The 24559-nt window shown below is 40.4% G+C and overlaps 1 protein-coding gene across 4 annotated transcripts in view; it reads right to left on the minus strand.

Annotated features, from left to right (window-relative positions):
* NFIA (nuclear factor I A) overlaps window positions 1–24559 on the minus strand; it is a 464567-nt gene that overhangs the window by 41279 nt on the left and 398729 nt on the right. For all 4 annotated transcript variants that reach the window (XM_084637844.1, XM_084637843.1, XM_084637846.1 and 1 more), the window contains exons 7-9: window positions 20533–20661; window positions 5184–5362; window positions 2512–2677 (exon numbers count right to left, since the gene is read on the minus strand). In XM_084637844.1, the coding sequence (XP_084493970.1) occupies window positions 2512–2677; window positions 5184–5362; window positions 20533–20661 (474 nt within the window). The remainder of the gene's footprint in view (window positions 1–2511; window positions 2678–5183; window positions 5363–20532; window positions 20662–24559) is intronic.

Genomic DNA, 24559 nt, shown 5'->3' on the forward strand with positions numbered 1-24559 from the left:
AGTATAATGGGAGCAAGGAACAGAGTAGGGTCCAGGAAATTACTGACTCTGAGTTGTAATGATGGACATTTTCGGATGTATGTCAGCAAAACTTTATAGCTATAATCTGGCTACCCGTCCTCCATTTTGAAGGACAGTTCTAAATTTGCAGAACATTATGTGACAAGATTGTCCAGCAAGACAAATATATGGAGAGTGGCCTATTCTGTGCTACTATGCTGTGGAAATCAATGACAATGGGAGGGTTCCTATGGATTAGAATAGTGCCATTTGAACTCTTCTGAGACTGTTAAAAATGGGTGTTCCCTAATGGAAAAGTCCTGGCACTTTATTTTGCTATACATGCTTCAACAGGCTCAGGTATGTATGTGATACATTTTTCTTTGGAAATCATTCCTGTAGTCCATATTTCCATAAAATGTGGACTTAAAATTGTATTACACACATCTTTAAAACTCAATTCACTCTTCTATTTAACATTCATGACTCTTATCAAACGGAAGGTGCATGCTTGAAAATGTACAGAAGTGGATGTTTAGATATCAGATTGACTAATTACCAACAGTAATTATTTTTCCTAATCTTTTGTTTAAATACCATTAACTAGCTGCTCTTGAGAAAACCTGGATTATATTGACAGCTCTTGGTTGAACATTCTTTGCCACAATGGGCCAGATCTCCTGGTAGTGTAAATCAGTGTAGCTCCACTGATTTCAGTGTAGGTAAGCCAATTTACATCAGCAGAGAATCTGGCCAAATACACATTTATTGTTTATAGACTCCAAAGATCACATAAAATAAACATTAAGGTAATTGTTAAAATGGTTTTAGATTTTTTTTTCTTTTAAATGGCACAAATTGCCCGTAACTTATGAGCTATAATTATAAATGATGGCATGTCTAGTATACTGACTTCATATTTTCCAACTCTAAAGACAGGGAAATACTGAGTTATTTCAAATACCACTCACCAGTGAGTAAATGTTAACCTTTTAGTGGCCCACTACTGAATCTTATTGAAGAGCAAGAAAGCATTAAGTTAACTGATACCTGACTTCAAAAGTGCTAAGACAAACAGGTTCATGATATAAAAAATGTTGGTCAGAAATAGCTAGAAAACGGGCGGGAGGGGGGAATTTCATTCTGACAGAAATTTTCTGAGCAGTACTAGCAACCATGATCTCTTGACACTTCTAAGTTACGGGCCTGTCTTAGCTTAAATCCCGTGTCTTAAATCTCACCCTCCCAACCTTTCTGTCACAATTATAATTCCCAAGCAAGCCTGAAATGCAAACAATCCTGTCCAGTTAAAGGATGCCATGAAAACACAAGAAATGTCAGGACCGTGCAATGCCCCATGGAACCCACCATGTCACAGCCACAATACTGGCCTCTGGTCTCTGAGGTGTGAATCACCTGAGTTGTGCCTGAAGCTTTAAGAACTTGGGCTTTATATTTGTTAAATAATACATGCCTCCTTGGACATCAAGCAGTGGCCACATGCAGCATTTAAATAATTTGAAAGCATCCCAAGCATTTGCTGTTTAGAGTACATTGATTTTTGGGCACTCTCCATCTAATCTATCTAATGTGCTTCCTCAGTGGCCATCTCTGAAATTGTAAACTCTCAAGGAGGCATTTGAAATAAAAGTGTTTATCATTCCAATAATGGCTTATTCTTGGACTTCATTCTGGATTCATTTAATTGGGGAACAAGTCCCCCTGCCATTAAAGTGCTGAAAACTTCCGCTTTGTTTTTCAGTGACAATTTGAGCATCGTTTCATTAAACCATTTGCAATTAACTCCCTGTATGCCCAAAATGTTTAAAGCTTCAAACCCAGCTGATGCACATTTGCTTCCTAGCAGAGTGAATCCAAAATGGTGGCTCCAATGTGCATGCAGGAATTTGTATATTTGACTTGTGGCTACAAAAAATACATGAGGGCTGTGTGGGTGGTGAAGAGAAAATTAATGCTCTCCCCCTCAGTAGAAAAAATACCACAAGCTACCTGCTCCAAATGCAGGGCCTGCCAGAGAGCTGGTCATAAGGGCAATGAGTCTGGGTTCATCTAGAAAGACTTATTCCCAAAGAAACTATAAAAGGATTGAGCTCCAGGGAGTCTGGCCTGGTCTGTACAAGAAGCAAGACCCTCTGTGTGGGTTTGCCCCTGAGTTCAATGTAGTGCTGTCTAGCGTTGGTCACGGGACACAAGTGGAAGGCCAGCAGCATAGCTTCTTCATGAAACTACAGAGCATCTTGAATGTCCCAGCTCCACCCCCATACATTAGCTGCTGGCCATGAGTTTTCCAGTGTGTAACTATGTGCAGTGCCAGCAGTATTTAGTTAAAATAACAAGCTGTGATTTTTGTCTATCTTATGCAATTGACAACTGTGAAATTAACTTGGGAAGCACAGTCTGCTCCTCCTGGTTGGTGAACAGAAGACACATGGTAGATGAAACAGCGTGAACCTTACTGAACTCTCTCTCCCTTGTTGCAGCCGTACTTACTTGGTGAAGTAGGAGAGGCGGCACCTCCTTCTGTCGATGTAGTTGGAGGTTTTGTGTCTGGCACGGGCAGAGGCACAGGCCTAGCCATTGGTGGTGGCGGCGGCGGTGGCAACATTGGGGTAGGAAGGAATGGATTGTGCACCTTGCCTTGGCTGCTGCCATTGGGCTGCCAAAAACAGAAGACAAAATTAGCTATTAGCAGCCTCCAGCAACAGAAGAGGCCAGTTTGAAATTCGGTGTAATGAATGCTTAATTTCTCAATGGTAAGTAAAAACAGGTCGGAATGAAAAATTGCCATTATCTGTTCGCCATTTACTTCACTGGGCTTTGTACCGCAACCCATCTCAAAATCTTGCAATAACTGTGAAAGACCTTTAAACCCATCTTTCATTTTTAAGCAAGAAATTCACCCTATTTACTGGGCCGAACTGTTTCTCCAAAGTTTGCAACTGGTCAGAATCACCCCGAACCAAATTATAATCTTGCACTGTGTAACCACTAAGTTACCTACAGTACAAGTTTAGGCAGAATTTTGTCTCCCATTGCACTTTCTATATTCATTCCTCTACTGTTCCCTTAGGATATCTGTGCCTGGGACGTTAAGTTTAAATTTCTTAAGAAACTGCTCATTAGTAGGAAAAGAGATAATTTTGGGGTGGTTTAAAAGTCAAGCAGATATCTTATTTCATGGGAAAAATAAGGTAATGTATTTTTAAGCAACCTGCACTCCTACATTCCCATAAAATTACCAATAGCACAGCTCCCATTTCAGCTGCCATTAGGTATCTGCTTAGAAACAATTGAGCTTATATCTGCTTTATTTTCAATATTAAAAAAGTACAGGTATTTTGTTCAGGATGTACATAATCAGAGGCAGGATGGTTCTGCATACTCAGCTATGCTATTTCAAGTGATTACTAGGAAAACTCCTGTCCATTAGTAAATAAGCTTTCAGCATCACAAAAACAAGGACTGGGTATGGAAAATCTCAATCTTAATGTAAAACTAGACTATTGAGAACCATACCAATTGATGGCAGTACCATTATAAAGAAAAAAGTAGGACAGTCTGTGAATCAGGTACTGTTTTAGTGACAGAAATGACAAGATCAGTTTTGACAGCACTCCACAAATTGATCCTAACTGCAGTTCTTCTAGCACTGAATGGCCACGTTTCCATTGATAAAAGCTCAGTTTTAAACACAGATACATATTCTGAATACTGCTGAGGAAAAATTGTACTTAAATCTCTGCTTAGGTTTCCACTAACAGGAATTATTTAGGACTAAGGGCCCAATCCTACAACCATTTACAGGCCTGATTCTCATTTACTCTAAAGCCACTTTAACGGCCGTGGCAATGTACGTGGGTGCAACTCAAATTTCCACTGACAGTGATGTAAAATGGCTCTAGTGTAAACAGAATTAGGCTTGTATATATATGTAACCGCATTAGTAGTACTGTTGCCTTCAGGAGTACAGTTACTCGTGTTTGTGGGGTTGAGGCCTTACTCAAAAGTAACTTTTCAGAGATGTTTTTCAACATACAGCACCTTTAATAAACTAATATATTCAGTAACACTTCTCAAATACTTTCTTGTCTTACAAGTAGGCCAATTTTCTACCAAGAAGACCTTTGCTGTATGTTCATTGTGAATGTGCTAACAGTTCATAACGCAGATGGTTTGAGCTAAACTAAGCAAATGAATACTCAAGGAAAAAGAAAAGCACTCTATTGATTTGTTGTCTAGACATAAATGTAACTGCTAACATATTGCAGACATTATTCAAAGCCCGTATTGGCTGAGATATGCACGATCAGGTATTTTGGTAAGAAAAAAGTATTCAAGACAACATAGCTTAATAAATAAAATTAATGCTAAGAATTACATTAATTCTGCAGGTTCATTAACAATTTCAACATTATGTATGTAAGAAAAGTAATAACAATTTTGACAATCATTATTCTGCTGATTGGACACAATTACATGCATTTTATTTCATAAAAGGTTCACAGCATTATTGTAGACACGATGTAAATAAAGTTTCATTTCTGTATTTGACTGGAATGTTGTTTCAATAAAGTGAAGAGGATGATTCACTTTAGTTGATTAAAAAATGAAAATGCTTATTTGAAGCATTGGAACACTGCTTAATTCTTCATAGAGATAAGGGGGAAAGATAACCGCATACAGAAATAACAAACTATAATAAACTGTACTTTTAACATCTTGGGTTCAAGTACTGGTCAACTTGATCTAAAGTGCGGTATGACAGTATTTTTTTTTTAAATGAACTTAGCTGATCTAAAACAGCTGTTTCTCACCCTCCCTTTTCTTGCTCTTCCCCCCGCCAACGCCAAAGGAATAATTAATAAAAATTATTTGGCCTTTGTATTTTGTTAAACCCAGTGGAACTAGGGTTCATATGTCTGAAGCTGAAGTATCGGTACAGGGATCCCAGAAGGTCATTGAACCACCAGCCCTTTCTGACTATCAAAGTACATTAATTACACCACAGTGTACGTTTGTTTTCCTGTAGTTAGTGCTTTTTCCCCCCCTTGTAGCAGCTATTTAAGGTGCTACATTCACATGTGTGACACACTGTTAAGATAATTCCATAGTTAGGTGACATCGGACAAACACTTCTGAAGAAATAAAAATGGCTTCCTTACATTGAGGAACCCCACCTGTCCAGCCTGCTGACCAGCATCCGGGCAGACAAGTTGGACAAACTCTTTCAAAGTCTCCTGAGGATGATAGCGGATTGCTGGGTGTGAGAAGTATGGCCCAGGCTGCTGAATAATGGGTGATGTTGGAAAATGAAGAGTCGATGGTGTTGCATGCGGACTTGCTATAGGAAAGAAAACAAAGAAGTTATATGGAGCAGATTTTTGCATTAGATGACAGTTCAAATCTATGCAGTTGAATTATATTATAGCTCTACTTTGTCTTTTTTTTTTAACGTACACTATTATTTATATATTTGATGTTCACAATTGCTATATCAGACCGCACTGCGTCCTACAGTCGCTTCAGAGACAATGCTGAGGGCAAATGGAGCCAAATATTTTAAAACAACTTTCTGTGTTTTTAGTGCACATTTATAAAGGAACCAGCGGTCCTTGATAAAAGTGACAACTATTCATTACCTTAAGAGCCTTTCTAATGAATGGAGCAATAAAAACTGTATTTGGGAGATTAGAGTTGATTTAATTGACATTTCATATAACTGATTTGCACATATGGATCTATTTTTATTTTGTACTATAAATGGTCATTGTTTTAATGATGCTCTTGTACCTCATATATGTCATTTTTTCACACCAGTTTGGAAACATTTTTAAGTAACACATTTTCATATAATGCTCACATACGAAGGGGCAAGCTCATTTTGCAAATGAAGTTCACAGCTCCCTTGTACAACTTTGAAATCAAATCCCAAACCAGCCCCTAAGCCACAATCAGGAATGATGTTTAAGGGAAGGTAAATTGGTGAATGTACACACCAAGGAGCCACACGAGAGAAGGGTAACAAGAAAAGCTACTAACAGGACAGTCAAGGTGTAAACTAAAAGAGCCCCTTTTGCAAATTTTGCTTTCAGTTTAATCCATGCAACACTACTGATCTCAACAGGATTGTAGAGGTGTAACTGAGGGCAGAAATATATCTCCTCTCCCCCATACTATAGAGCAGAGGTGGGCAAACTATGGCCCGCAGGACCGTCCTGCCCAGCCCTGGAGCTCCTGGCCCTGGAGGCTAGTCCCCGGCCCTTCCCCCACTGTTCCCTGTCCCACACAGTTATGCCGCCACGTGGGCCGCGGGGCTGCGAGCTCCTGTCACTCTGAGCGGTATGGTAAGGGGGTGGTGGCGGTGCATATGTGCAGTGGTGCAGGAGTTGGGTAGGGGGTCCCAGGGGGCAGTCAAGGGACAGGAAGCAGGGGGAGGTTGGATGGGGCGGAGGTTCTGGGGCGGTCAGGGAACAGGGGGGGTTGGATAGGGTGTGGGAGTCCCGGGAGGCCTGTCAGGGGGCAGGGGTCTGGATAGATCAGGGCAGTCAGGGGACAGGGAGCAGGAGGGGTTGGATAGGGAGTGGGATCCCAGGGGGTGGTTTGGGAAGGGGAGTCCCAGAAGGGGGCAATCAGGGGACAAGAAGCAGGGGGAGTTGGATGGGTCAGGGGTTCTGAGAGGGGCAGTCAGGGGGCGGGGGTGTGATGTTATTGACTTGAACTGGGACTGTATAGAACATTGTTGCAACCAAGGTCCTGTAGTGGCACCAAAACTTGTATAAAGGGGGTCAAATAAGGTATCTAAGACAAGGTGATGGTTTGCTGGTTAGGATTATTCTATCTGTTTGCATGTATCATTGTTGTATTTAAAAATATAAGTATTGGCTCTATACTGTCTGTATTCCAAACTTATGCTATGCTTCTGGGTGACACCCCAGACAAGTTGGTGTCAGCTCTGCCTAGCCTGCTTGATGACCCATTGAGGACCATCAGCTATACAAGTGACCCATTGAGAGAAGGCAGACACACCTTGTGACTCAGTAAGGTGTGTAGGAACCTGCCTAGGGACAGAACTCTGAGGTTTCTCCAGGCTATGTGCTGGACTGCTTGTCTTTGGAACAAAGAAAGAAAGACCACATGGCGAGAGAATATAAAAAGCTGCAGCAGCTCCTCCATCTTGTCTTCAGTCCTGCTTCTTATCTCTGGAGGAACTTTGCTGAACTGAAGCTTTGAACAAACGACTGAATGACCCATCCCAGCTGTGGATGTACTCCAGAGACTTGATTTGAGCCTGCAGTTTATTCTATCATTGCTGCAAGCCTGAACCAAGAACTTTGCCATTACTGTATGTAATTGATTCCATTTAACCAATTCTAGCTCTCATCTATATCTTTTTCCTTTTATAAATAAACCTTTAGATTTTAGATTCTAAAGGATTGGCAACAGCATGATTTGTGGGTAAGATCTGATTTGTATATTGACCTGGGTCTGGGGCTTGGTCCTTTGGGATCGGGAGAACCTTTTTTCTTTTACTGGGGTATTGGTTTTCCTAACCATTTGTCCCCATAACGAGGGGCACTGGTGGTGATACTGGGAAACTGGAGTGTCTAAGGGAATTGCTTGTGTGACTTGTGGTTAGCCAGTGGGGTAAAACCAAAGTCTTCTCCGTTTGGCTGGTTTGATTTGCCTTGGTGTGCACAGAAATCCCCGCCTTGGGCAGTAACTGCCCTGCTTTAAGCAATTTGTCCTGAATTGGCACTCTCAGTTGGGTCCCGCCAGAACCAGCCTTGTTACAGGAGGCCAGGCTGCTTGGGGGGCACAGCCTTCCCTACCCAGCCCTCCATACAGTTTCACAACCCGATGTGGCCCTCGGGCCAAAAAGTTTGCCCATCCCTGCTATAAAGGATACCTTTACCCAGCTCCTTGCCATGCAAGTTAGATGCTCCTAAGCTCATATCCATTTCCTCATTGTGTAACTAAAGCCACCATGTTACAGCACCTTGAATTTTGCTCCTTTTCTCATGAATAAGATTTTATCCTCTCTTCATAGAAATCTATCGGCTTCGTTGGGGTATTTTCTCTCATACTCAGGTTTACTTCTCACCCAAAACTAGTAATTATATCATTGTAGCTCCCTCACCCACCAGTTCTATTAAACTTCTATGGACTTCTGTGTCCATGTACCTCATTTGTAAACCACAAAGAATAGATTTGATAAAAGCCTTGGGAAGCATTCAGTATCTAGCTCAAATTCTTGCACTGGATTTGGAGTATGTTTAATACACGGGAAAAACCAAAGCACAGGCTCACTTAACAGTATATGGGAAAGGTTGAAGGGATGGAGAAGAATAAGCCAAAATCAAATAGGGCGGAAGTAAGCACTCGTTTCTCAATGATTGTTATAAAAGGACCTTAACTAAACAAAAGCTAATTTCTCTCCCTTCATGCATTGGCAGTTTGACTGCATGTTACTTTTCTTTATTATTAAATCTTTTCTGCTCATAAAAGTTCGTACAATCTTGGAGGCTTCAGCTGTTATCACTTACTGCTTGGGATTAGGAATAAAAGGTCCCCAACAGGTTTGTTTTTGCAGCATCCTACTGGACTATATTAGTGTTTCTCAAAGGGTGGAATGTGGGCCTCAGTGAAGTATTAGGAAGGGTTAGTTTATCAGCGCAAGGATCTAAACTAATTACAACGGTAATGTGCCAAGTACTTCTGTTTTAGATGTGTTAAAGTTTGAGAACTACTGGACCAGAAAGGACCCAGGAACTAGAGCCCAGGCCTGCAGAGCCTGAGGGGGCTGATATTCCCACTGTGCTACTAGGTGGTCATGCAGATGCATGGCCAGGGAGCATTGTGGAGAGTAGGTGCTGCAGGAAGTACTACTCACAAGACGCAGAATGACAGTACCCGCTCTCTAATTGGCCAAGTGCCCCTATTTAACCCCAGGAAGTTTTCTGGTCCACCACACAGACCTTGGTCTGCTGCTGATTTTGACCCTGCCTCCTGTCTCTTGATTCTAACCAGGTACTATCTCTGGTCTCCGACCCCAGCCTGACTCTGACCTGACTCTTGCTTGCGGAACCTGGCCTTGTGATGCCTCCTACTCCAGTCTGGCGACTCCTGTCCCTGGGGGCCAGACCTCAGCCCAGCTGGGACCTCTAGGCAAGACCGCCTAGGCCCCAATCCCTTACAGGGCCACTGCTCTGATCCTCTATGGTTGTTCCTATACTCAGGCCAATTCATGGGGGCAAAAAACAGGGTCTATAATGGATATGCCAAGAGACCTACCTCAGTAAGGAAGCCATTATTATGGAATTCTGTGTGCCTGAATGTGTAAATCCTCATGCACAGTTTTAATCAATCAGAGGACATGAAGTAAAACAGACATGGACTGTTCAAATTCAAGCTGATTTTTCCCCTCCTTTGCTCTCTTAAGGTATTTCAGAAAAGTCCATATTTTTCTGGTTTCTAGTTATCCTCGCTATTCCAGCTGACTCTTCATAAGTTCATTTAACTCAAATTCTCCCTCCCTCCTTCCCTCCCCACCCCATTTTTCATTTAACAAAATTTTAGACAATGATATGTATTCAGCTCTGCAATCTTGATGTTAGTTAATTGCCTCTTCCCTTTTCATTGAGCCATTGCAGATTTACACAGGTTGGACAGACACTTAGATTCTTTTCATTTTACTTGTTACTTTTGGCATCGACTCTTTAGACTGATTCCCAGTTCTGTGGGAGGATCCCAAGAAAAGCTGTCAGGAGAGCTGTGCGAATAGTAAAAACTAATCTCCCCTCAGGTGTAGCATGCTCTTAGCCAGTATTATATCCACACTCCTTCCTCCAGACACATGAAACACCACAGCTTAGTCTAGATGTTGCAAAAATTTACCATCTCAGCTGTTAAGCGGTAATAACCCAGTTGCAAAAACTGAACGTCTTAACTAGTATGTCTATTATATGTATGTATATTACTAGTATGCACTATTAAAAGAAAATGACACTCATTAGTCCACACAGCAACAAGAAACCAGCTAATAAACTGTACATGAAGTGAGAGGCTGCATACAAAGTCTCAGGAATTTGTATTCCCAAGTAAGACTTTTAACAGGTCAAAGATCTATGAAAACTCTCCACCAAACTCAGTGTATTGTATCAGTTGACAGCTTCTACTAGATACACCCAGCATTATCTAATAGCTAGAGTACAGGACTGGGAATCGGGAGACCCGGTTTCCAGTCCCGCCTCTGAAAAACACTCACTGTGTGACCTTGGGCAAGCCATTTCAGCTAAGATTTTCAAAAGTGTCCATTAAGGTGGTAAAAAACCAGGCCTGAAGAGTCTGAAGTTAGTCACTTGTAAGTAATGGACACATCTGAAAATGGCCTTAAATTCTCTCTGCCGCAGTTTCCCCATCTGTAAAAGGGGCTACTACTACTTACGTACTTCACAGAGGGTACAGTGAAGTTTAATCAGTGGTTGTTTGTGATCCAAAATCCTTAAATGGAAGACAACACAGAAGTACTTTTATTTTATGTATTTATTATTCAGAAGTCCCAAACTGCTTATTCAGGACTCTCCTTTAAACCTGAGAAATTCATATTTTATTATGGACTTTACCTACTCAGTGATACAAAAAATAAAAAAGAATGCCGGTTTGAAAGTGGGGGCTTCATTTCTACCTGCAGTAGGAATGCAGAGGTAGGAATCTTCAGTGTTAATAAATCTTGTGCCTGTCTGTGAGGGGGAATAACCCTCTTATCGCAAGGCAAGCGTGAATATTTCAAAGCACACATGACTCTAATTCCATTGACGCTCACCTGAATCATCCCAGTCTTTTTACTGAAGAAAATGAGATGATAATGTACGGTGGCCTGCAACAGATACACCAGTATTTTAAAACTACTATGGCTGGGCCAAGTAATTATGTGCTACAGCTGTTGCACGCTGTGCTCGCTTTTTCAGTGGTTTATGGGTTTTTAGTGCTACGCAGCATAAAAGTTAGAGGATTTTTTTCAGAACGCTGAATTCCAGTGTCGGATTATGAAGGCCAGTCTTGTCTGACTGTCTCCCTCCTTGATTTGTAGTAGCCAATAACAAACTAAATTACGAATAAAACAAGTCAGACTCATTGATTAGATTAGCATTTCACGTGTGTCAGGCAAATGAATAAAAGATTAAGTTGTAAATTGTATTCAGTTATATGATTAGATAATAAAGAATCAGTTAATTTGAAGCAGGATATAGTTTTATTTATATCACCCAACCCTTTCCTAGAACCCTGGGTGAAACTACAAACATACCAAAGCTGGACACTTCACTAGCTGATCTGTAAGACATTAAAGACAAGCCAAACAACTGTGCCGTAATGTGAAAAAATCATACACATTTTGCAGCGTCTGAACACCCAGCACAGATTAGCTGTAGCCAGCTAAAGCCAAACTGGGGTCCTTTCTCACGCTGGTGGGCACTTACTGCAGTAGTCCTAATGCAGTCAATGGGACTCCTCTGGTAATTGCTTGCCAGAGTGCAAAAGGACTTCATAATCTGACCGTCAGCAATGACATCGAATCCTCCCACCTCTCCCATCAAGGAATGAATGGTTCCCAGCGTATGGGACACAGACATACTGATCCACTTATATTTTCCCCTCCCATTCACCCTGACTTCTCACCAACCATCCTTCCAGCCAAGATGAATGGATGAAATTTCCTTCTTCATAATGCTGCTCCTTAAGTCTCCAACAGGGTCACTGTTTGACATGCAACATTCCTCACCTCCTACCCAGCAAATGATTTTTACCCCTCTCCCAAGCTCCCAGCCCAAGGAAGCAACAGACTGCGTACCCAAACCCAGTTCTTACAGATGGCAGTACAAAGCACACAGCCCTAGACCATCCGACTAGACAGATGGAATATTGGTTTCACTGGGGCACAACGCTGAAATAGCTATTGTATGAAGCGATAATTAAGTTTACTACTAGCTCATTAAACATTGATCATTCTTCCTAGCAACAGTAACACTATAATCACAACGAAACAAGCAGTATTGTGTATCAGCTTGTTTTTGACTTTACGACAATTAAGGAAGTATTTTAAAAAAGTCATTTATCTAGAAATGTTGTATTGCGGTTTGTTCCCGGAGACATTTCCTTTCAGGCTTTTAAGATGCCTTAACTCCCTGCATGATGTGAGCCTTCTCACGGCATTAAAGTGGTGCAAGTCCCAGTTCGAATTATGCAGGACGGATCCCACCCTTTGTACCCCTAAGGTCCTTATTCTCAAAACTGACCATATTAGAGTACTAACTGCCTAAGCCACCATGCCGGCTGACGTTGAAATGCTTTCAAACACCATGAAACAGCTGTGTTTATCGGAACGATGAAGAGTGACTTTTTAATAAGGAAAGCTGGCAATGATCCAGATTTGTTGAAGAGAACTTGCACTTCTGTGGAGAATACAATACAAGAGGTAAAGAAGAAGAGATTAAAACAATGACTTTAGAAAGCAGGGATTTTTGTGATGAAAGCACTTACCCAAAACAAGAAAATAAGTTGAGAAACTTGGGCTGGAGTTTTTAAAGGCACCTAAGGGAATTCATGAAGTCCCACTGAATTTCAATGGGAACTGCATGCCTAACATCCTTTGAAGATCTCAACTTTTCTTACTACCTTTTGGAAATGGTCTTGGGTGGCCAAACACAGGCTGCTGACTTTTTCAATGTGGCCTGGGGTTCCCCACACCTTTAATATAGAGATGCTGACCACAGAAACTACAGGTCTGTGTATACAGGCTATTCACTGAACCAGGTGGAAAGCCACTCAGATCATGATGGAAGATAGTACATTGCTGAGATCTGTCCTCATGGTGGAATTCATCCCTATGCAGCCCAGCACAAGACCAACACACTGCTGAAGTCCTGCATCATTCTGCAAAATAGAGGTTAAGTGGGCTGTCGATCTGGCTTGAGGATGAGTAAAATCAGGTAGCCCTTACAACAGACACTGGAAGCCCAATCTTGTTCTCGGTGAAACCATTGAGAGTTTTGCCTTCAGTCAGAACAGGAGCACATCCTTAGCTGATACTCATAAGAATGGCTGGGATTTGTGTGTCACTGATATTCTACCCTTGCATCAAGTAGGTAATTTTTAATTGTACCTTCAAAATACAACAAAATAGAGTTCACCCAACATACTTAGGCTGCAAGATCTTTGGAACAGGGACTGATGATAAATACAAATAATGATACAAATGATGTACAAACACCCAAGCATGATGGATGGAGGGTCTGATCCTGCTCCCATGGACATCGATAAAAGCAAGACTGGACACATAACGGCTTATGTTCAGAGATGTTGAGTTCTTCCATTTCTATTACTGAAGTCACATGGAGCTTTGGGCATTTAGCACTTTTGAAAACCAGACCCATAATGTCCTCAGTTCTGGGTTGGGTCCTGGTCCCTTTATGCTGGTCCTGCATAATAAAGTGTTGGAAACCATGTGCAACTTCCACTGGGAAATATTCATGGTGTAATTAAGATTTCCCAGTGGCATAGTACAGGCAGAAGGGCCTTGTGCCAATGCCCCCTGAGGGCCACAGCATAGGGTGTGTGCCTGGGGATTGTCTATGGGTGGGGCTGAAATATCCTGGGCTCTGGCTATTCTGAGCTGCTATATTTAAAGTCCTTAGTGTCAAATTGACCCCTAGCAAAGCCAGAAAGTAGGTCTAGACTGAAGTCCAGAATTGGGGCCAAGAATTAAGCTCTTGAAAACATAGTGACATTCTTCTACATATGCATGATAAGAAATACTGAAGGAATAGTTAAAAAGGTATAAAAACTGAAGAATGCCTCTACCTCCTAAACAAAACAAACTGTAGGCTTAACCAAAGATCTTTTCAATGGCCAAAAACTACCATGTAGTCAACAAACATGGGGTTTCCTACTTCAAAATCAAGCACTGGCAACTTTTGCATTTTTTTTTTTTTTGATAATCAAGATGTGTTTTCATATACAAAAGGAAAAACTACCACTGGGGAAAGGTGTAGTGGTTATTTCATAAAGAAATGCAGTTGCTAAGTTTACAAAAGAAATGTAAATTCTCTTTTCAGAAAAACCCTACAACCTTTATGTGTGTGATGATATAATTCTGCTTTGATACTAAAAAGGGCATGGTAATGTAATCTGTGACTTTGGAGTGATATATTGCTGTTAAGTTAATAGGACTCCACATTCCCATTTCTAATATCAGTGTTTCTCCCCCCTCTTTCATTCTGTAGATGGTAAGCTGATACTACATAAACATTGTTAAAGCTATAGTTCCACGCTACAGTAATTCACTTAACTTTAACATGATTTATGGTTCTGTCAATAGGGGAGGTTGAAAATCCTAAGCTCTGATGCTTAAACATGGGTTCCATACTTAAAGTAATAATGTGCTTTTTGTGTGTGTCTGAGGTTACAGAATTTAGCATAAAGCAGAGATAAAAATATTACAGTTCAATGCACTGTTAAAAGGAAAGTGTAACTTCATGGACACATCAAAGAAAGCTAAATATCAAATATTCAATCAGTGATAGAGCACGTAAAACGGTCCTTCAGCACCATATTTTTATCTTATTTTTTAGATTTGCATGACATCTTATAAGTATTTTTACACCCTCTCCCCTTTTTTAAATACTTTGGCTCAGTTAGATCAGCTCTCTTTGTCAGGATGAGTTTAAATCTAGGTCCACTTTGTTAATCACCCCCCATTATTCTCTCTGGCACTTCCCTCAAGGCATTTTGCTTCTTTAAGAGATTAAGCGACCAAGTCATCTTGTTGCTCTAACATGTCCTCACTGGAACAATGTATTAACACAATTCCTCTGCAAAAGAGCCCTCTTTAGAAGTTTGCTGCAGGGATGACAAATTAACCCAGCATGGTGTCCCACACATCTATCTCAGTACAAATTATTAGTGTAATAGAGCTTTTAGTTATGCATTTATCTGGTAATTATTGAACGGTTACACAAAACGAAGCTGAGCAATCATGGCCCTTTATGAGGCAATCTCAGTGGGTGGTCTTACAGTTAATTTAGGATAGTCGTCCTCTAAGCAGTTCACTCACACACAAATTAGCTAAACAGCCTGTTCCTTTAAATATTTCCTATGTCACAGGGTAACGCTTTACAATACAATAAAGGTAGAGTTTTAATTACACGGTTCCTGACTTTTGTTTAGTTGGAGTTTTAACCATTAGCAAGCCTCTCCCGTTTCAGCTGGGATGTTAGAGAAAGCAATATTTGGGTGGTGAATGCAATCATTACTAAACCCTGCCTTTGAAGTTCTCTGTTAGGAAACTGCTTTTCCTCTACCTTCCATATTATCTGAAGTAGGGCCAAACTCAAACACTTAACACATACGGTTGGCTACACACAGGAATAACCCCATTATTATTTTTAAATTGCCTCGGCAAGTTAGTATGTTGGTTACATGTCACTGTGTGAGCTAATCTGTGCTGGGCGTTCAGACTCCGCAAAATGTGTATGATTTTTTCACATTACGGCACAGTTGTTTGGCTTGTCTTTAATGTCTTACAGATCAGCTATTGAAGTGTCCAGCTTTGGTATGTTTGTAGTTTCACCCAGGGTTCTAGGAAAGGGTTGGGTGATATATGAGTCATCAGTGTGCCCTTGTTGCCAAGAAGGCTAACGGCATATTAGGCTGCATTAGTAGGAGCATTGCCAGCAGATCGACAGAAGTGATTATTCCCCTCTATTAGGTGCTGGTGAGGCCACATCTGGAGTACTGCATCCAGTTTTGGGCCCTCCACTACAGAATGGATGTGGACAAATTGGAGAGAGTCCAGCAGAGGGCAACAAAAATGATCAGGGGGCTGGGGCACATGACTTATGAGGAGAGGCTGAGGGAACTTGACTTGTTTAGTCTGCACAAGAGAAGAATCAGGCGGGATTTGATAGCAGCCTTCAACTACCTGAAGGAGGGTTCCAAAGAGGACGGAGCTCGGCTGTTCTCAGTGGTGGCAGATGACAGAACAAGGAGCAATGGTCTCAAGTTGCAGTGGGGGAGGTCTAGGTTGGATATTAGGAAACACTATTTCACTAGGAGGATGGTGAAGCACTGGAATGGGTTACCTAGAGAGGTGGTGGTATCGCCATCCTTAGAGGTTTTTAAGGCCCAGCTTGACAAAGCCCTGGCTGGGATGATTTAGTTGGTGTTGGTCCTGCTTTGAGCAGGGGGGTTGGACTAGGTGACCTCTTCCAACCCTAATCTTCTATGATTCTATGATATAGCATACAATAACCAGCACCCTGAGGGAACATCTAGGAGCAACTGGAGATATTCCTTTCTGGAATATATTATTCCACAATGGTATACGTCACTGTATAGCCCACTCCATTAAAGTCAGTCAGTACAAATTCACTAAGTGATTTGCTGCATGTTAGTTTAACGGGCAACCCACAGGCACAGTTTTGAAGCACAATGCCACACTTTGGTGACCACCCAACTCTCAGTGGAAATACTGTACTATGTGGGAAAACCACATTAAGACAACAGTAGGCACTCCCCTAGTGCCTTTTTTCCCTGCATTCCTCTCTTCTGCCCACGTATCCATTGCTTTGGGTTTCTCACTTTCTGTCACATCCCCTGTTCTTTGCGTTTATGTGCCTCCTTCATTTCTCTCCCTAATATACCATTCTTAGTACTCTTTCCTTCTTTTCTTTCTGCAGGATCTACACAGTCATAGTGTGAGAACTGATGTACATGTCAAGATGGGCTGTTGTATGAACCTCTCTAGGATTTCATGATCACGGTCAGTTTAACTTTGTAGCCAGCTCCAGGTGGTAAAGTCACTAAAGTGTAAGGAGCTTCTGGGGCATCAGTGCATTGCTACTATGTAATTATTGCCAATTATTTCAGTATTTTGCTGTCTGGTAAAGATTGCAAGCAGCCTGATGGCTAGGAAACAGGTTGGCTTTGCAATGCATAATAACTTTATTGGAACACACTGCCCATCGAAAATGTTACCCTCATGTAATGTGAGTATATTACTTCAGAAATAAAAATCTTGCTGCTTGAATTTTTAAGAATTTTCCATTTATTTGAAAGCTGATAGTCATGTCAAAACGTAAACCTAAGGCTATAGGCACTGCTGCCAACTGCCAGACATAATTCCTTAGTTTGAGACCTAAGTATCCTGCTTCAGAGAGGATCAAGGTTTGTGGAGTCAAGCCCAGAAAAACTGCCTTCACTAAGTGAGGATCCATGAATCAGTTTGGTAGCTTACCACTCAAGAAACCTGGAACTTTCTACCATCTGTTGGCTGTAGGGAACAGAAGGGACAGTCACTAAAGAACTAAAATCCTTGGGCCAGGACTCACTGCTCATCTGATTCTCTGGCCAGCACCGGATTCTGTCAGCTGGCCACTGCATAGGTGAGGTAAGAGCTGGCACCAGCATCAGCACAGAGGAGAAGCTGCCACACATGGCCCTCCATGGCGCAGCACAGCTGCTTGCTTCAGTCCATTCCAGGGGGATTTCCAACTGTTTCATTCAGTGGAACACTTCATAACAGACACATCCACTTTTGGACCAGCTTCCTAACCCTGACCCCCACAACAGCTTTGTTCTCACAAGGTTTCATTCTGCAGACTGCTAGGAAAGGCTCAGTGCATCCTTAGTCATTTCCAAACTAGGTACACTAGAACAGGGTTCCAAGGAATGCTTGGAAGGCTGTGAAAGCTGCAAGTGTGTGATGGAGAACTTAAAAGTAATGGACTGCCAACGGCATATCCCTTAAACATTCTACATACATTTCTTTGCTCTCTATTTTGCACATTGTGTGCAAACAATTTGTATTAGTATTAATGTGAAATGTTTGCGGTGCACACACACTCCCCCCTCAAAAGGAAAATAGATCCTTTTGTAATTGTTTGGCTGACTCAGGGGTTTATTCTGATTGTGACCTACTTATATACAACTTCTTTCTCACTGATTTTTCTCAGCAGCATGGAGACTGTTTAGTACACTGTATTCACCTCAAAGAAGACCCAAAATATTGTGCATGTCTGACCGCTGGCCACCAATACATGATATAAGAGAACTCATGGAGATTTCTCACCATACGAGGTGAATAGACAGTGTACACTACATTTTACTTGGCATTTTGCCACTAAGTTGTGTAACCTCCAATAACTAGTAATATATAATAATTGTTTGGAAAATATATCAATTCATATAATGAGGTTATTGCTCCCTAAGTGTCATCTTCTCATGCTTGAAAAGCTTCTCTCCTTCCTCCTCTGCTGCTGATTCTAATGTACACTTTGCAGGATTGAACAAAGGTCACAGTCTGGATTTGCAGATGGTAATATAGTAATCCACCTCAGAACAGAATAATTGTTGGAGAAGAGGAATAAAGACAGCCAGTGATCAGTGGAAATAGAGTCCTGGAAAGGAGCCGTCTATCCAATAAAGATTCCAGTTTGGAACATGACCCTTCCAGGTGATATTCTTAAAAGGACCTCAGATATTAACAGAGAGTGGGATTTCCTTGAAAATCCACAAAAATATGTTAGTGAGTGAGCCTCAAGTGGAACAAGACCTCACTGATTTATGCTGAAAAAAGCAGATTTTTGTTTAATACACTAGGAACTATGATACTTTTCTACAGAGTTAGTGCACACATTTTCTTCCAGCATTTAAAAATAAAATTGTGAAAGAGAATCATTATAATTTTAACTTTCAAATTCTGTGTACCCTTGTGAACAGTCTCCTCACACACCTGGCAGATTTCCTCAACTGCACACCAAATTTCTCAATAGATACTGTAGATACATTTGAACAAGACTTGTGTAGTGACACATTTTTGCTTAAAGCACATAAAAATGCAAAATACACAGAGTCTAAGTAAGAGTACAAATGGGCGCATATTGGTCTGGTATATCTTAAATTAAATAAAATGGGTGTAAGGTAAAATATAACTAAATACTGAATAGGATTTAGATTTCAGAGTAACAGCCGTGTTAGTCTGTATTCGCAAAAAGAAAAGGAGTACTTGTGGCACCTTAGAGACTAACCAATTTATTAGAGCATAAGCTTTCGTGAGCTACAGCTCACTTCATCGGATGCATATCGTGGAAACTGCAGCAGGCTTTATATATACACAGAGAATATGAAACAATACCTACTCCCACCCCACTGTCCTGCTGGATTTGTTAACCAACTAGCCAATAGTACAGAACTAAAGGGCAGAAAGTTTAAGAGTATTACAAGGTAGGAATTTAGAGTTAGCTGATGTGCAGCACACTGTTGTTAATGTAACTTTCATTTCATTCGTGCCTTTATTATCACCAATTATCAAGGTTTTTTAAAGATCTTACATGTTTGCCTGGTAGCTTAGTTCTCACAGGAAAAATAAATTCTTGTATGATTAACAGCCAACAGCTTGACTCCACTGATAGATCCAGTGTGTTTTAAATTTCTAAAACTACACAGAACCATTAAGCCTGATTCTAAACTCATACCAATTTTACACTGGTGAAATTCCATGGACTTATGCACCATCCCCTTACAGTATATAGGCAATAGAATTATTCCTGGTTACACCGATGTAAGTGATGACAATAAAGACACCTATAAAAAGGAAAATACAAAATGTGGACTTTTTTTTTCCAGGTATGAGTTGCTAGTAAGTCTTCCACACCTCACCAATTGAACAATAATTATTCTGAATAAAGCAAAACCCATGGCAGAAAGAACTGTTACAATTATTTCACTCACATTTTTATATTTTCACACAGAAAATTTGCTAAACGATTCATTCATTTGTGGACAGCACTGTGCACAAATGTGCTCTCTTTCTAACGTGAACTGTGTATCATATTTATTTTTTCTAGGTTTAATGTGGATATATCTTTCTAACAAATGTATAAGTACATGGAGACCCAGAGGACATATGTTTTATTTGAAAAGCCAGTCAGAAAATATTGTGAAGAAAACCAGCCAAAGTATTGTAGGAACCAATCTACAACTTCAAAGGAGTCCACTAATGAGGGCAGTTCTCCAGCACACTAATGCCAACAGCTTGAATACAAAATGACACGCAATGAAAACGGAGCATGTCGAAAGGAGATTAGCACAGTTTAGATGTTGAATGAGGAGTCCCCATCTTTAGCAGATAAATGAACTTATCGTATATATTGACATGGACAATACAAACACACAGCAAGTAACACGTTCTATAATTTTTCTGATGAAAAATAATGACTTCTCCCCACAAAAAACTTTGGAAAATGTTGAACAGTCACCAGAAACTTTAACAAATAGACCCCAGTAACCAAACACAGTTCTTAATAACTGAAACCTTCAGGCTACCGGCTTTGAAATAGCAAAACCTCTTATTGTGTGTGTCACAGGCTGATGGTAACTTTCAGTAGAAAATAATGCTGATTCAGGGTGTGGAGGCTAAAGTTTAAGCTGATTCAGGGCTCTTGGGTAAGGCCTCACCTCTGGGTCCTGTAATGACAGGTCGATGATGCTGTGTGAATGCCGTTCCAAGGGAGGAGGTCTGCGAAGGCGAGGGACTGCTGAAACCAGACTTCTCTGACTTCTTTAATGTGGTTGGCGATGGCATTCCTGGCAAGAATGATTGATAAGTGCAATTTAATAATGCTAGGTCATGGAACGACAGCCTATGCATTGTGAAAGTGAGTGCAGAAGCAGCTAAATAAACTTAAAGGACAAATAAAATTGAATACAACAAGCGGAAAGCTCACTTTTATTTATGATCTTTTTGGGGCAGGAGTGGCCATGGTTTGCTCTGAGTAATAAGTACTAAAATGCAGCCATATTTTTCTTTTAAATCTGAAGTACAGAGAAGATGCAGCTTTTTTGTTATTATTAATTATTATTTATTATTAAATCCTAACTATGCTTTATTTTTAGAAACCTGCAAGGGTTACAGCACTTGGATTTTAACCTGTTTTTAAATAGTTAACTCTGCTAGCTAACTCACACTATTTTATCAGATTATTGCACATGGATATTTTAAGTGTGCTGCAAGATCAATACACAAGGAGAGAAAGAGGGAATCTCACTCCAAACTCTGAATTTCCTTATCCCTCCACAGCTTAGTTCAGACTAGGTTATTTTAAAAGCATTTATTTGTGTGGTTATCTTTGCTTTATTTTTATTTTTTTTTTAAATGTGTGTGTGTATATATTAAAGTCACAATTATATAGTTTCAGAGCAGTTGCTATACCCATGAAATATAGCAGAGGCTTCCCATAGAAAACAGAACTGCCACTGGGGTGAAAACTATTTCTACTGACATTATGCTGACCTTCAGACTTGGTGCAGTGTTAATATGACCACTGGATTTATTCCTCCATGTGAGCTATTTTTGTTGATATCATTTCAACTCTGTGGGTCATTCAGCTCTGATGCAATATCAAAAATGTTAGTAGAATGCACGTTTTGCAATGGATTCACTAAAATCTGGGATGGTTAGTATGCTGTCTAGGCTAGGCTAGGTGGATATGCAGTATGATATATGTGTGTGTATATATGTATATAGTATGTGTGTGTAGGGGTCAATATCTATATTACTATAGACATAGACACAGACGCATTCAGATTGTCAACACTGTATTTATAGTATGTTTTCTGTATATCTATCTATTGACAGATATGCAGAAAAATTAATGTCAAGTTCTTTGGGCTACAGTTGAAATAGCACAAAAGAAAAATGATTGTTCTTAATAATGGTAGCTGTATAGTCCCCAAGACATTAATTTACAACACAAGGCAGTGTGCTTGTGCATTGTACACTGAAGGACTAGAGTAGGTGAAGTCCCAGTTTGAAGCAACTAGCGTTTGTTCAGAGACTGTTTTCTATCAAGAGTTTCCCTGGTGGTGGCTGTTTCTTCACAACAGGGAAAAGTTAACAACTTAATTTTAAAATACAAGTTTAGAATAGATGTATTTTTAAATTACAAGTTTAGAATAGATGGACTGTGGCATATCTATGGGATCAACTATTTTCTCATGACTTTCTGTAATTATGATAAAGTCTTTTTGATGGGGGAGGGACATGTGAAGCTGGGTTGAATTGTGATGCATTTGAATGAAGTATTAACAATTTTTCAGATGCAAAATGTCCCAAAGTAGCCTGCTAATTCACTGATCAAATGGCAAGGAGAACGAATATACATTGTGATGTCACAAAAAGGATGGAGCTTAATTAGGATTGCTAAAAATTTTGGCAGGTGCCATCTGGGCATGTTCAGAAGTGATGTTTCAATCACTTATAACTTTATTTGTAAATGTTTCCCTCCACAGTAAGCAAAGACTATTCCTCAATAAAAGCAATGGCTATGTCATAGTCCAAATGACAATTTCAAGTATTTTTCTATATCTCTGTATGTGTCCATCCATGTGTATCACATGTACACACAGTATAAACATGTGTGCATACTCAGTATACTGTGGGCCAGACTATCCTTGAATTTGCACAGATGTGCAAGAGAGGAGGGGGCATGTAATGAGCCATTCTCTCCAAAGTGGCTAGGGACAATCACAGTACTTATCCTAACGGGAGCACAGGAACTGCTCCCTTTGGGAAACGATGAAATCCAATCTGGGATTCCCTAAAGGGGACAGGACTATGACATCTCCTCTGCACTTGTCCACGGAGCTGGCTGGGTGCACTGGGGGAGCAGGCTGCATCACCTCACTGGAGGATGCAGCTCATGTACTTCCCTTGTGTGCTGGAGAGCTGAAGGGAGGTACTGAATACAGAGAAAGGGCTGAAATTCATCCTTAATTCACAGTACAGTATTGCTGTTTAATTAAAAAACATAGGGGAAACAAGCCCTATTCATGCTCAGAAATGAAAATTTCAAGGTAAGATAAGTTTAATTATTAAATGTTTATGTCCACTTTAAGAGCGCATCCTGTGTCTGCCTGCATGAGTGTACAAGGCCCCAGATGCAGTGGAAATGCTAGGTTTCTTCCGTGTAGTGAGGGCCAGGAACTGCAGAGGGCCTCAGTGGCAGATCTCTGCACTGGAATTCAGAGGAGGGAATGAGTGTGTTAGGGTTGTGGCAAGAACATGATCAGTGGGACTGTACTCAGAGCAGTTCTACTGGACCATAAACCCACGTACAGGTAGGAGCAGTGTTCCTCGTATCTTCCACTTTTCGCCATATCCTCTAGCAATGTGGTTATGAGGAAGACACTAAAACATTTTAGACAGCCCAAAAACTTTCTTCTGCTCTAGTGCTGTGAAACCGCTTAATTGATTTAAGCCAACTTTTGTTTAAAACAAAAATCTCTTCTGGGCTGAGAACATATGCACCAACCCAAAGCAAATTCATATGACTGAGTTAAAAACACCTAATGCTGAGGATTTAGAATGAAAAGGCCAAATGATCTTGAACTATGGCAGAGCTGAGTGGTGTCATTATCATATGGGAAAGGTTTTTATAAGACCAAAACAGCTGTAATGTACAAACAGAGCATCTACTATAAATTTAGTTATGAAATAACCAATGGATAGAAAAACAAATGTTGATGCTGGAATCATAATCATAATAATAATCATTTTAACCTATCATTGTTAAATGGTTTGGTTTTGAAACAACAGACACTATTGAATTTTTGATCTTGTTTTACTTTTGATGCTAAATTATTAGTTTATTATAAGGAATTGTATCCACCAGATCTCAAGGAAAAAACAGCTGCTTCACAGTTCATCGGAATATGTAAACAAGAATTTAATTATTTAACTTAAACTTGACTAAGAACAGAGCAGGGGATGAGCTGCCACCTCACTTCTGAGCATATTTTGTCCTTTAAGATGGAAGGGGTATGGCAGTAAGTTAGACAGTGCAAAGCAATTAGCATCATTCACATTTTATGGTGAGCTAGCATGGTGCTTTAGCAGCAAAATTCAAACATTCTATGAATGGGTTAATAAAAGAAGAAATACAGTCTGCATGCGAGAAAAAGGTTTCCAAGAACAAGCCAAAATATGTCCCATTCTTCTAAATTCATCACAGCCACGTGACATCATCCCTGAGACTGCCAGAAATGACTTTTTTTTTTTTTTTTTTGCAATTTAAAAAAAACCCCTCTCACTTAGCACCATATGTTTGGTTGATGTGCCTGATATATCCTGCATATTCTTTAGTCCATCCATTTCATATATTCATATTTTATTCTTTCACTAAGATCATATTTTTCAGTCCTGGTCAATCCTACTTTAGCTTCTTTCAGGAAAGCAAAAGCACATGGGACAGAAGTTTAATCATCCAGAAAAAAATGGCCCAGGTACTGCAACTCTTACTCAATCTCACTGACTTCAACTGGTGGTGTGGGTTCTCCACACCTCTAAAAATCAGGCCACTTATTTAATAGTACTTCCCTACCTCACAGGGATGCTGTGGAGATAATCAGATTAAAGACTGAAGTGTTCAGGTACTGTGGTAATAGATGCTATCGTTCAGCCTAAGATAGATAGATGACTAAATAT

Source organism: Lepidochelys olivacea (assembly GCF_965140295.1).
Source record: "Lepidochelys olivacea isolate rLepOli2 genome assembly, chromosome: 8".
NCBI lineage: Eukaryota > Metazoa > Chordata > Testudines > Cheloniidae > Lepidochelys > Lepidochelys olivacea.